The sequence below is a fragment of the Trachemys scripta genome, chromosome 19, assembly GCF_013100865.1.
Source record: "Trachemys scripta elegans isolate TJP31775 chromosome 19, CAS_Tse_1.0, whole genome shotgun sequence".
In the NCBI taxonomy this organism is placed as follows: Eukaryota; Metazoa; Chordata; order Testudines; family Emydidae; genus Trachemys; species Trachemys scripta.
Window position 1 is genome coordinate 1,406,778 of NC_048316.1, and position 14,230 is coordinate 1,421,007.

At 47.0% G+C, this 14,230-nt stretch overlaps 1 protein-coding gene across 1 annotated transcript; it reads right to left on the reverse strand.

The window, feature by feature from the left end:
* Positions 1-3,005: 3,005 nt before the first annotated feature.
* Positions 3,006-14,230, reverse strand: ZBTB48 (zinc finger and BTB domain containing 48). Its single transcript, XM_034753276.1, has 11 exons — positions 14,123-14,230; positions 13,022-13,726; positions 11,455-11,738; positions 9,628-9,739; positions 8,337-8,429; positions 7,638-7,724; positions 7,097-7,251; positions 6,230-6,366; positions 5,027-5,191; positions 4,367-4,455; positions 3,006-3,374 (listed from the first exon to the last, which is right to left on the reverse strand). Exons 2-11 carry the CDS (start codon positions 13,721-13,723, stop codon positions 3,078-3,080), a joined length of 2,121 nt encoding a protein of 706 aa, XP_034609167.1. The 5' UTR covers positions 13,724-13,726; positions 14,123-14,230; the 3' UTR covers positions 3,006-3,077.

Genomic DNA, 14,230 nt, shown 5'->3' on the forward strand with positions numbered 1-14,230 from the left:
TGACAGATTTTGGAATTTTATTCATACTTTTGTTTTTAAACTTACTTGAAATGATCAAGCTAAATAAAACATGTTAAATGTAAACGTTTTGTTCAGCTCTCAGTGACGGCAGGGAGGCTTCTAGATCTGATAGGATTAATTTGCCTGTGGTGGCTCTCCCTCTGATGCATGTTTGTCAAATTAAATAGTCCCTTTCCAAAGAGAAAACATTGAAGGGTAGTCTTACTTCACCCATAGAGGAAGTGTGATCTAAGAGTTCTCTTCCAAGCTGTTTGTTAGTTACTATTAAGTACACTTGCAACAAATCCCATTTTTGCTCCACTACCATTTTTAGAATGTTCCCGGCATTCCTATCACAAATGAACTATGCTAAAATGTCTTCTGCATGGCTGTCACTGTGTGAGTACTGCTAATAATGCAGATACTTATGCTGTCTTGCTGCCATAGATCGTCTCACTTTAAGTGACTTAAGTAATTTAGTATTCCAAGAGTGGCAGTTTACAATAACCAGAAAATCAGGCTGAGGGGTCCAAGGTACTGTGTATAGTGTCACTTAAGAAATAACCCTGGAAGTTAGTTCTCTAATCTGTACTCCATTCTGGAATCTAATCAGCTACTTGTGAAATGCTTTAGCATAACTTGGTTGAATTCTGATATGTGCACTGACAAACTTCTTAAACTAAATCTACTTCAGAGCCAAAGCAACTTTCAGCCACAGTCTGCAAAAGCTTTTTGTAAAGGTAGCAGGGGATTCAAGTAGTCCAGTTGTTGAAATTCTCAGTTCCCTTAAATTGCCTCACAGCTGATGTACTAGTTATCTCTTGCTGGAGAATTTGCATCTTAAATGTAGGTGCTTTGTCAACAGTGGTAGTGTTAAAGGACAGAGATGGTCACGAGAGTTTGGTATCCTTAAGCACACATGACTTTTCACAAGCTGTGCAGACAGCCCTCAGTGTAAAAAGTTGACCATGCCTATCTTAGTGATACAAGCCTTATGGATAAAGTACTGCGAGATTGTGAAGTTGCTCATCAGCCTCCTCCTATAACTGTTAAGCAGCTGAGAACTTGCTTTTTTTTTTGGTGGGTTTTTACTTGATGCATCCTTCGGTGGTTGGAATTAGTAACTCAGGGTACGTCTACGGGGATCGATTTATCGCGTGTAGTGTAGACGCAATAAATTGATCCCCGCTCGCTCTCCCGTCGACTGCTGAACTCCAGCTCAGTGAGAGGCGGAAGCGAAGTCGACGGGGGAGCCGCGGGTGTCACTTCACGTCCTCGCAGCGCTGGATCAAGTAATTTTATTTCAATCTAAGATACATCGACTTCAGCTATGCTATTCTCGTAGCTGAAGTTGCGTATCTTAGATCGATTTCCCCCTTCCTCCCCAGTGTAGAGCAGGCCTCAGTATTGATAGAGGTATGATAACTTAATCATCTCAGCTGTCTGTCCTTGATCAGTACACGATTGAGTTTAAAAGCACCAGCATGTAAAGTAAAAGTTATATAATACAGCCACCTGTTTTAAAGAAAGTGTTGAAGACTTACAATATCAAGCCTTCACTCAAGACATTTCAAACTGCCCTTACATGGAGCAATCAGACAGCTGTTGTGCCAAGTCCATTCCAGGGGGATAGATGAGCTAAACCTCATCTTCCACGTGGTCTGTGGTGAGCCAGGCCCACTCTCTTCCCTTGCTCACCATTATAGCTCCTAAATTGTGCTGGTTGCCAACACCACAAAATGAGCAGCAGGGTAAAAAAGCCCCAGCTGTGCCCTTTGTCTCTGCAGGAGGATGGTCCTTTACAGGGCTGATTCTCCTCTCACCAAAATGGCAGCTTGTAGCTATAGTGCAGGATCACAGACCATGCCTGCATGATTCCAAGCCCGATAAAAAGTTTATGGCCAAGGAGTTAAGTTAGTGGAATATAGGTGAGAGAAGTAAGAAGAGCTCCGTATAAGCTAGTTTCTCTCACCAACAGAAGCTGGTCCAGTAAATATTACCTTACACACCTTCTCTCTAATATCCTGGCACCAACACAGCTACAATATTGCTTACGTGGAATATATTTACACAATCACACTTTTCCTCCTGCAATCACATTCATAGCATTCGGCTCATCTCTCCCTAGAGAACTAACATTTTAGAGAGTCTTTCTGCATTACTGATCTAACAGGGTAGGGGCAGGGAAGCAAGTACACTCTTGGAGAGATTGATTAGCTCTGAGTTTTCACACATTTGCTGTTCTTGTATAAGTCATTAAGGGATTTTCAGTGGAGCTTGATACCCAACTCCAAATAAAATTCAGTAGGATCTGGGTACTTAATTTGTTTAGGTGATTTTGATAAATGCAGCCTAAATTAAACTATCCAAAGCTGGGGTTGGAGTCTCCTTAGCAAAAATGGGATTACTAAACAACTTTACGTAGTTCTTACCTGAAGGCTAACTTTGGTATGCTGTTAATGGCATTGGGTTGTGTAAAGCCAGACTTCAACACTGCTGCCACCAGGAGAGATCCATGTATTTGTACACAAGTGTGACCCATACATGGACACTTACAACTGCCATACTTGATATTAGGAGTGAAGTTTCACTATATCATCTACAGATGCCTACCAGAAGGATGGTTTAGGGGAGGCATTCTTCTTGTTCCTGCCACAGTGCTGGAGGGCATTTTCCCCCAAAACAAAACTACTTTTTCTAAACAAGTCTGTAAAAGGCAGTATCTTTCCAACTGGGTTAGAAAGGTAGTTGATAGTATTAAGCATGAGGGAATAAAAAATTATATTCCAAGCTCAAGCAGGGGAGATTTATTCTGCTCACTTACATTTGGTTCATTAAGAGGTAAGCTGCCAACTCCCTAGTTTGTGCCCCTCCACTAGCTCAGCACTTGACTAGACACTGTTCCCCACCCCCTTAAAGCTCAGTACAAGGATGATATTTTTAAAGTAAGAGGCAGGGGACTTTTGAGAATGTAGGCTTTGAAACACAAACATCAAGCCCTTGTGAACAGTTAGTCCAACCTAAGACTTCATTTTATTTATTTTTGAGAGGGAAAGGTGTGTACAAGGACTTAAGTGCTATGTTTCACAATCTTCGGGAATCGCTGTAGTAATGATAAGAGATTGTTCAATAACATCTGTCATAGAGAAGGTCTCATTTGAACATAGTCTCTGTACAGGGATTGCTTCACCCAGGGAGCTGTGAGAGAGGGATTCCACAATGACTTCTGCAGGCCCCACCTCTAATTCATGTGGGGGCTGGAGTGCTACCACAACAGCCTTTTCATCCTCAATGATTAGGTTCCGCAGCTTTCTCTGCCGGGGGTTGTAGTTTTCAACCCTGTCATGAATCTCCATGTGGCGCCTCAAGTGGGCCTTTAAAAGAAGAGCAATCAAAGTCTATCATTACCCACCTAAAACATGCACAGCAGAGCCTCCTCTTGGCCATGAATGAGGTCCAGGGTGCAGGAATGTTAGTGGCTAAAAGGTTAAGTCTAATTAGCACTAGGGGTGGAGAAAGCATGCAGGGAAATAAATGCACACAGTAAATTCACAAATGTGGGAGAACAGACCCCCTCCTCCCAAAAGGCCATAGGAAGGGGGAAATGGCAACAGGTAAGAAGACAAAGATGGGGTAGCTCTTCCATAGAAACTTCTGTCCCCCTAACACTTCCTCTAAGAGAGAAGGTGGTAACTTAGCCTCTTCTCCTTGGGGCCAGAAGGCAGTGCCACCACGTGGTCACACAGCAGGAGCAGGATTCCAGCTGTGGAGAGGGAATGGCAGACACAGCTAGTAGGAAAGAAAGTCCCATTTTTGAAGCCTTCCGGGCTGCTCTAGTAGGGACTCAATCCTCACTTATTTCTCATCTGTCACAGCCACTACCCAGGCTAGGAGCAAAGAGCAGAGGCCCATATTTCACACTAGATTTAGGTTGCCTCAAATACTCATTAAAGCATTTCATTCTTTTGGGGTTTTTATCCCAGTGTGATGTGTCACCTGTCCATAGAAATCTCTTTCTTTGCTTCCTCTCTTCCCACCCCTCCAAGGACTTTAGTAAATGAGATGAGATTTTGGTGGGGTTACCGAGGGAAAACTTGGTCAAAGGAGCAAGGGCACCTACTGGCACTGCCCTTTTCACCCCGCTTCAGCGGCCGGCAGCTCAGACACTCCAAGTGCTGCTCTGCTTCATTCCTGTCCACATGCTTCAGTTTAGGACCCCTATGTTTTCCCTCCTGAAGAAATACACCACTTTATAAGACTAATTCTGTTCCCATCTGTTTCATCTCTTTGCAAACAGAAAGCTAGTGACTCAATCGGGCTTAGAGTACATTTGTTCATTGCAAGTGGAATTAGGAAAACCCCATACCTGTCGGGTGAACTTGTAACCACATTCAGTGCATTCAAACTTCCTCACTCCTTTGTGTCTGCGAACATGGACACGCAACTGTTCAACAGCTGAGAAGGGAAAGTTAGAAACCATTTATTAGCCACTTGGCTGAACATGGCAACGTGTTCATGGTCTGAACACTGCACGGAGAGTCCCTGAGTTAAACAATCATAGGCCTGAGCTACATGGGAAATGTTACTATGGCAAGGGACATGGTGAAAGGGAGATTCCTTTTTGAAGAGTTGTACTAAAGCCTCAAACTTGGCCAGCTAAGTCCCAGGAAAAGCTTGAAGGAGACGTGTTCTCTCCCCTTCCTGCCCACCCGTTGCTCCGCTTTCTCTAACAGTTTTGCTGAATATTGCATCAGCAATGGACATAAGAATCCCTGCAAGAGACTCCATGTTTGACAAAACCCAGAAATGCTGGATCCACTTCTGTTCTGCAAACAGTGTTAAGAGTTGGAGTGCAGTCAGACATTTATTTGCCTCCGATTGCCACAGCAGGCAAACAGAATGTCCTAATTCCCTGACTAGCACTTGCATGGTCACTATGAATTAAGATACAGAGGCTCAAGGCAAATTAGAGGCCTCCTAACTCCTGCGCAGGAGGATGCAGCAGCATTGCTGTAATGGGCATTACCTTTGAATGTTTTCCCACAGATCTGGCAGAAGTGTGGTCTTCCTTCCTGATGCCTGCTAGCAATGTGCCTCAGAAGGGGCCCTTTCTCCGTGAACCTCTGATCACAAAACTCACAGCTGAAGGGGCGTTCACCAGTGTGTGTGCGGTTGTGCTTATCCAGACTCGCTAACACAGATGAGAGAGACAGGAAATTTATCCTTCATGTACAGAAACTTTACCACAGAGTGCTGCCATTTCTTCTTATACTCACTACGGCCCTCAGACACTATTTTCTTAGAGTTTTTAGAAAAGATGCAAATGGGAATTCACTGTTTTTATAGTTTCAGTTAAGGGTATTGGGAAGAGTGGTCAGTCTCTCCCTTCCACAGTGTCCAGGCATAAAAGAATAAGGGGATACTCCATGAAATAAGTAAATTCATTTGATAGCTTCATGCAGTAACTTTTGGAACTCATTGCAGGGACAGATTGGGGAGGAGACAAGTGTTGTATTTCAAAAAGGACAGAAATATGTAACATCTTAAAAAATCTGCAGAAGTTATTTAGGTGCTAGGATAGGCCTATAAAAATCTACTTCAGCACTGCCGTGAGATGCGGTGAACTTTGAGCAGAGGATGCAGCTGATGTCTGGAAAACATCTGAAAGTTTTACTTTCGATACATTGAAGAAGCTGCTTTTTTTTTTTTTTTAATATACCAGGTTTCTGAAAACACTGGGATACATTTTCGCTCCTAGAACCTCAACATCCAGAAAGATGGGAGGGGGATTTCAACTCTTCCCTTAGTTTCTATTTCCCAGCATGCTTTTCTGGTAGCTGGCCTTTTAAATCTGGAAGAAAAGCGGCTGCCATACTGTCTTGGTACCACAGGTCACTTCTCCCTCCCTTCCAGCTGGTATGAGTTTTTAGCTTCTATTAGGTTTTCCTATTCCTGAGGCAGCATTGCATAGTATGAGCCCAAAGGGGGCAGGAAAGAATTGCACTAGGGCATGCTTACTATGACCCTCCCCTGAAGGTATCAGGTATTGATGCTGCTAGAGGCAGAGCACCAGCTGGACCTGTGGTCTGGCCCATTAGAACACCCCCTGCTGGAGTTAAGACAAACACATTCAGTGCTTGGGCCCTGGCAGTGCAGCTCTCCAGGGGCTGGAATGAGGAACTGTAATGACAGCCAGCTTTGCAGGCCAAGCAAAGGATGCTGTCTGTACCTTGTGTCCTGAACGTCTTCCCACAAAGGTGGCACTGGAAAGGTTTCTCGCCTGTGTGCGTGCGGAGGTGCATGTTGAGGTTGGCTTTCTGGGTGAAGGCGTGATGGCAGAACTCACACACATAGGGGCGCTCATTTCTGGAAGGACAATGAGAACCGTGTTCAGTTTGTTCCCATCCTGAAGAGCCTCTTTGGTTGGGGGAACAACCCCTACCCACAGCTCTCCATTAGAAGGGTTAGACTCCTGGGAGTTAAGTCAGCTTTCACAGCTGTTCCAAAGTTCCCGAATTCAAACCTGTTTCAAACCTCTCTCAAAACAAAGACCCGAAGAGATCCAAGAACTGCGATTAACATCCTAGACCAGTCTATAGGTACAAAGAGCAGAAGCTAGAGTCTCTTCGCCCTCAGATGTTACAGCTAGTCCTGGGGACCCCATACTGATAGGGAGCATGAAGAAAACATTGACGAAATGTGTTGGTGACCTAAAGAACACCACGAAACCAGATACAGTAACTGCTTGATCAGCTTCCAAAGACAATGAACCGACTGAGCCAATGGAAGTCACACAATCTGCAAACAGCATATGGGTAAGCTACATCTCTGGGGGAAGAAGCAGTACTGGCCAGCTCTTGCAGAACCAAGTGCTGGCCTTCCGTAGTACTATTTCTCAAGGGGCAAAGACCACTAAAGGGGGGTGATGCCTATCCCCGTCCCGCCTTGTTCATCTCCTGGCCGCTGCAGGACTGGTCCCTGCAATATGTTCCAGAGATCAGCAGGTCTGCAAGGAAGACAGACAGTAGACGGGGCTGAAGGATGTGCAAACGCTTGTGACCTGGGGACCCCCCCCTCCCCCATCACCATGCCTTACCTGTGTTTAGCCTTGATGTGCATCTGTAAGCCATTGCGACTTGAAGCCCTGTGCCCACACTCCTCACAGACAAACAGTTTCTCCCCACGGTGCTTGAATGCCTCGTGCAGGCGCAACTCCGTTCGAGACAGGAAGCATTTGGAGCAGGCAGAGCACTACAAGTCCAGAGGGAGGGATTAGGATCAGAGGCCGACAGCAGGAGTTCTGTCACACGCTCAGGGAACTGGCTTCCCAGAGAATACAGTCAAGAGCAAAAGCAAGGCCCAGGCCAAGCCTCTGGTGGACACAGCCTCCTCCAGATGAGGATTAGAGGCTGCCAGCCTCTAAATTACAGAGTCAGCCCAGCTGATGTTCTTTGCCTGGCACCACACCACACTAGGACCAGATGAAGGTTAGGATCCTTTGATTAGCCATCACTGCTTCATGCCACTGCACTAGAATCCCTCCTCCCTCAGTAATAATTCAAGATTCCCATGGACCCATTCCATATTTTACCCCCAAAATGTCAACTCTGCCCACCCCACATTAGTCTTGCCCTTACCGCATGTGGTTTTGGAGCACCATGTAACTTTATCATATGGCTTTGAAGATCCTTCTTTTGCATGAACTGTTGTACACAGGAGGAACACTGAAATACATGAGACAAGAGTCAGCCTCTGGCCATTTCCAGAGCAGTCACTGAGTTAGAAGAGTTTAAGGTTTTACTAATGCAGAGTGGCCAAAGGGGAGAAGAGGAAAGATGCAAGACATAAAATCCTTCCCCAGTGCCTTTCCACTTGCCTACAACATATAACCAGGCAAGCCCCCTAAATTCCAGGTGCGTCCTATAATCCTTGGGCTCTGCCTGCATGTTCCCCTACAAGGCACACCCCCTTTCTCAAGGAGAGGAGTGAGATGTGGAGCACATCTATGGTCTGGCGACAGGAAGCAGGGATCAGTGGGATCAGCACTTTAAGACACAGGATAAATGCAGCTGCCATAAAAGGAAGGGAATAAACCAAAACAATATTCCAGAATTAAGGTGTAGGCAGCAGCCCAGTGACCCAGGCACGTCCACAGCACCAGCCCAAATTCCTTGAGTCATTGCCACATGGCGATGCATGCTCTCAAGGCCTGGCTGGGTGTGATCAGTCCCTCAACTCCAGAATAGAAAGGCATCTTTGCACACACGCCCCTCTTTCTTTTCATGACAGCCTCTCTCAGTCATTCCCAGGAATGCTCAAGGGCCCACTGTGCTGACCTTGTAAGGCATTTCCCCTGTGTGTGACACCATGTGCAGCCGTAATTCCATTCGCCTCTTAAATACCTCCTGGCAGACTGAACAGGTGAAAACCTGAAAAAGACAGGAGGAGATGAGATAGTCAGCGAGACCCTTCAGTACAGAACAACAAAGAGTCCTATCGCACCTTATAGACTAACAGACGTATTGGAGCATAAGCTTTCGTCAGACGCAGCATGACATGCGTCTGACGAAGTGGGCATTCACCCACAAAAGCTCATGCTTCAATACGTCTGTTAGTCTATAAGGTGCCACAGGACTCTGTTGCTTTTTACAGATCCAGACTAACACGGCTACCCCTCTGATACTTCACTACAGAAGCAGCTCTGCTCATGGAAAGGCAAGAAAGGAAGGGCACAGGCAAAGGGGATGGAAGATAAAGCAAGAAGCTGGCATAGAAAACAGGTGCATATCAGAATTCAGACTCCTCAGAGTTTAGTTAGGACACTGTTTGGCATGTAAACATTATGTCCTCTTTATAATACACAGTCAGAATATTCTGGTTATACCAAACTAACATTTGTCCCAAAAACCCAAACCAAAGCAAGTGGCGACTACACATGCTGCACCAATCTATGCGTTCTTGCTGTAAGTCTCTGTGCAAGGCCCACACCAGATTGGAACACCCTTCAGCAGGAAGCTCAACTGGCACATACCAGCAAGACAGGAGAGGAAAGATGAGGTAGTTTCAATGTTATTTTGAATTTCAATGGCTGAGGTTGATCTTGGTTCTAGGAGGCTGGATAGGAGGCTGCAATGGAGGCTCTAATTCTGTTCATGTTCCCAACTGCCCAACAAAATGGCCAAACTCACAGGATTTAACATAAGGTTTTCCTGCTATGCCCGGTGTTTATTTCCTGGGGAGATGGCCTTGGTTTGCCAGAGGGAGGCATCCTTCTCTAAACTAGTCAGCATTTGTGCTAACGTCCCATCAGCACAGAAAGGCAGTGGATGTAACAGACCCAGCACAGCACTGAGCATCGATGCACACAATGTCCCACTTTATAGAAACTCCTTAAGCCAAACATAAGTTATTTTGTTCCAGCCTCCCAGTGTTGGATCTGGACCTTTGGAACTCTTAGAACATGGCACCCCAAGAGAAGTCTCTCTCTGGCCAGACAGCTCAGGTTACAGCTCTAGGCAAGAAATGAACAAAGCAAGTGGCTGTAGACATGCTATCTGTTTGGGCTGCAGCTTTAACAATTTAACAGCTGCTGTCTCCTGCTCCTCCCTTGACAGTTCCCAGAAGTACCTGCTCCGAACGGTTCATACAGTTCCTAGCTTCATGCTCCAGCAGATTCTCCTTCCTAAAATAACATTTACCACATTTGGAACATTCAAATGGCTTTTCTCCAGTGTGTTTCCTAAAAGGAATACAAACAGGATTTGTAATTCTCAGTCTTTAACAGCAATGGCAAATATTTCCTTGGGACAGGTTAGGGAGCCACTCACACAACAGGATCCCAAGTTAGAGCCAGGATGCTAGTAGTCTGAACTGTTTTACACTGGAGAAGCAGACTCACAGAGACAATGAGTTATTTTCACAATTAGCCAAATCTGTCCTGTGGCTTGAGAGGCTTCATGAACAACGACCTTCACTAGACTCAGGGTCATTTCTAGGTCCACACCCCCCATCACAGCCTAGTTTAGAAGAGGCTAGTGAAGCACTGCTCATTTGCAGCCAGCTATTTGGAGCCAGGGGACAATAAAAACTTTATAAACTCATACATAGTTAAATGTTGTTCACACTAACACATTATCTGTGGTCAAAGTTGTTAGAATGCAGCTTAAAATCCTAAGCGACCCTTCTGAATGCTGTCCTTTAGGAAGCCGGTCTGCTGCTCCCTTGGCATTTCAGAGCATCAGTTCACCAAGGCTCTCCTGCACAACACTCGCACCCTTGGCTTCTCCAGAAGACAGCCATCATCTCAGTCATGCTTGCTGACCCCCACCAACTGCTGCAGGTGAAGATAGGAAATGCTGAGGTGACGTCACAGAGCTGTGTCTGCATTTTAAAGAAGGAACCTGGGGCTCCCTCCTCCTGCTGCTACTGTGGGCTAGATCTCCCTTAGGCATCAGTTACCACTCTGAAGACCTACGCCGTATTTCTCACTTGTTGCTATGGGGCTAAGAGCTCCACTCACTCTCTGGCTCTAGGATTGTTTTAAACAACAAACAAGTCCAGGCAGCTCCACATACAGAGTCTGACCAAATTTTAACAGGTGGCAGTTCCTCTGCGCTTGCACTGAGATCTGCTCCCAGTGCTGCAGCCCCCGACACAGACAAGCTGTTATCTCCATTCGAGCGATACTGCTCTCCCGCCCAGACTTGCCAGACTGGAAGAGGCTTGAGATGCATTATTTACTCAAACCTTTAGAGCAGGGGTGGGCAAACTTTTTGGCCCAACGGCCAAATCTGGGTCTGGAAATTGTATGGCGGGGCATGAATGCTCACGAAATTGGGGTTGGGGTGCAGGAGGGGGTGAGGGCTCTGGGTGGGGCCAGAAATTAGGAGTTCAGGGTGCGGGGGGGTGGGGGGGTTGGGCTGCTTTAGAGACATTCCAGACTCAAATTTAGCACATTTCAAGAAATTGTTTCTCTCACCCCCAACTGAAGCCCTACCAGCTAGCTGGGTTCAGTACCCAGCCAGTGCTGAAAGGGTCACTGTGCCAAACAGTGACTCCAAGCCTCTATATGGAGGGTCTTATTGGTATCTGCCCCTGGCCAGCTGCAAACAGGAAATGTGATCCAGTGAAACATAAAAAGGCAGCTGGGAAATGCTAGGGCTAGGGGCTTCCTCTAGCAAAGATCCTCAGCACCCCCGGAGGTTTTCATCCTGAACTGGAGCTTTCTCTAAACAAGTAAAGAGACTCCGACGGCACAGACTATTCTCTCGGGTCTCGCCTGCCTCCCAGTGCTATTAGTTCATAGCCTAAACCTGTGTGTTTAAGTTCAGAAATGAGCTCAAGTTCACCACTCAGCACAACTGCTCTGTACAGCCCAGCCCTGCTGGGAGCCAGGCCGGGCACAGGTCCCTCTTACTACAGGTAAGGAACAGGAATAAAAATCAGAATGTTTACCTGTTGTGCACTTTTAGATAATATTTGCTGAGGAAGGTTTTATGACATGTGGGGCATTCAACCGGCACAGCTGTACCTTTTCTGTTCCCAGGAGTCCCAGCCTCTACCAGCCCAGCATTCCCTGCAGGCTCCGAACTGCTAGGCTTTTTTGCCAAATTTGATTTCTTTTTGGTCCTCAGGGTCTTTTTCTCAGGAATGTAATCTTCACCTGTTTCCTCATGAACTTCTCCATCATCATCTTCTGCTGCTACGTCATCAGACACTTGAACAACCTGCATTTCCCACTGCGATGGAACAGGGAGCCATTACGTTAACTCAATGAACACCTTAGACAGAACAAGAAATTCTATCTCCAGCAGTACTGCAATATTATACAAGTCAGCTACACGCTGGAGCTTGTGGACAGCACCACCGTCTGACAATAAGAAGCTTTCAGGAAAATATAACTAAAACTCGATGGATTTGACTACAAACCTCTCCCGATAACTCCCAAGGGGCAGGGTCTGACTACTGGATGTGTTTAGCTTGTTCCACTGCTTTAAGATGATAACTCTCCCACCCCCACTCACTCACCCAATCACACTCCTCCTGCCAAGCATCTCTGCATCTTTTGCAGCAGCTGCTTCCTGGCTAGTTTGATTTTTTTAAAACCTAACTAAACTCTGTTGTTGCTGTACACAGGAATCATTCCCTGTCTTTGCCAACACCCTGAATCCATGATCTTAAATTGTACAGAAATCGTTATTAGCCATCAGAGTTACCCAGCCCTCTTCAAACTCCAGCCAGTGTTTGTCTCATTAGCCTCCTGCAATACTGACTCTCAAAAGGCCAATATACACTGCACAAGAAGGTATTTCTGTTCAGTGGTTCTGAAGTTCCTGCCCTTAAAATAATTTTATAATGAAATTTCATCTGATCTTTGAGCCAAAGTACTTCTTTAATTTAAGATGTCCAGTTTCTTCCTTTTTTAATACACAAACTCATTAAGAATTGCAGGTGTGTTAGTCTGTATCAGCAAAAAAAACCCAAACCAAACCAAAACAAAAAAAAACGAGGAGTCCTTGTGGCACCTTAGAGACTAAGTGGGTTCTAGCCCATGAAAGCTTATGCCCAGATAAATTTGTTAGTCTCTAAGGTGCCACAAGGACTCGTTTTCTTTTTTGTACTCTGTAGTAGCTTCCATTTGTGGAGCTCAAAGTAGTTACAAATAGTAGTCAATTAAGCCTCAATGTCCCTGAGATATAGGTAAACCTTTTCCATCCTTTACAGATCAGGGGGACACTAAGGTCCACAGAGGTTAAGTGACCTGCTCAAGGACACACAGCAATTCTGTAGCAGATTCAGGAATAGAACCCACATCTGCTGAGTCCCACTCCTGTGCTTAAACCACCATCCTTGCCCTCTTATAACACATGCTCTGTTGAGAAGATTAGTAGACACATCCTATATGCTTGATGCTCATTTTTCTGGAGCAAATCTCTCCCTGCTTAAGTTTTAAACCTTTAGTTCTAAGGAGAATAGTTTCTTAGTTCATAAAAGAATCCATGTTAAGATATGCGCCACGCACCACCTCATTGCTGATGCCTCTGTCTTCAGTGCCTCCTCTTTTAGGCGGCCTTTTTATTTCTTTACATTCCTGGGTGTTCTTTACTTCACCTGAATTGCTCAGTGCATTTGTTTTAACAGCCCTTTTAAGCCTTTCCCTAAGAAGAGATGGGCTCCCACTTGGTCCCTGGGATAGTTTGGCTCTCCTAGTGCAGCAGCTGGGGCTGACTTCACTGGCAACATTAGGTTTAGACACCGCTTTGATAGCTTCTTCTCCGTCTGAGTCTGTTGGCTGCTTTAAGTGGCCATTAAGATCTTCTCTAGGACCTTTCTCGTGAAGGCAATGGTTGTTTAGATCACTGCCATCACAGCATTTTGGCTTGAAGCCCTGACACAGCTCCACAGCTTCAGGGACACAAAGTTCCTTGGCAGCAACAAGCACCTTCTCCCGGTTCTCTGAGGTAAGTGCGAGGTGTCCAGTGTAGAAGAAGTCCAGCAGGAGCTCAAAGATCTCCGCAAAGCTCTCGGGGAGAATGATACTGCTGGAGGCTCCATCTCCGTACAAACTCTGGAAGAAGCAGCTGCAGCAAGCCAGGACGCTCCAGTGGGCTTTGAACACCAGCCCGCCTACGTCCAAGGTCGCATCACAGTACTGGCCTTTCTCCCGCTGCTTGTTCAGCTCCTGCAGGACACGGACGCTGTGCTGGACAAAGGAGCCATCCATGGTCTGCAGGGAGAGGAGGCAGGGGTGAGCCAGCGGGGCTGGGGCCAAGGGAGGCAGGAAAAAAGGCGGCCCTGGGGGGGCGGGGGGGACCCACATCACCCTCCTCAGGAGATATCCCCTCCAGTCCGCCCCGGGGGGAGACATCGCCTCCGGTCCGGTCCGCCCCGGGGGGAGACATCGCCCCCAATCCGGTCCGGTCCGGTCCGCCCCGGGGGGAGACATCGCCCCCCAGTCCGGTCCGGTCCGGTCCGCCCTGAGGGGAGACATCGCGTCCGGTCCGGTCCGGTCCGGTCCGCCCCGTNTCCGGTCCGGTCCGGTCCGCCCCGCCGGGAGACATCGCCCCGCCCCGCCAGGAAGCCATGGCCCCCCCTCAGGCCCGCCCCGCTCACGTGTCCTCACCTCCCCGGGGGTCCCGGCAGCCGGCGCGGGAGAGGAGGCGCCCGAGGCCCCGACAGGGAACCGAGCGCGGCTACTGCAGCCGGGCCGCCGCCATCTTCGGGAAGCGCC

Excerpts from the sequence above, each read along its gene's own strand:
- ZBTB48 (XM_034753276.1), bottom strand. The coding sequence starts at position 13,723 with ATGGATGGCTCCTTTGTCCAGCACAGCGTCCGTGTCCTGCAGGAGCTG. Across the intron at positions 9,740-11,454 it reads TATCTAAAAGTGCACAACAG|GAAACACACTGGAGAAAAGC; the intron begins GTAAACATTCTG and ends TATTCCTTTTAG. Across the intron at positions 3,375-4,366 it reads GTTACAAGTTCACCCGACAG|GCCCACTTGAGGCGCCACAT; the intron begins GTATGGGGTTTT and ends CTTCTTTTAAAG.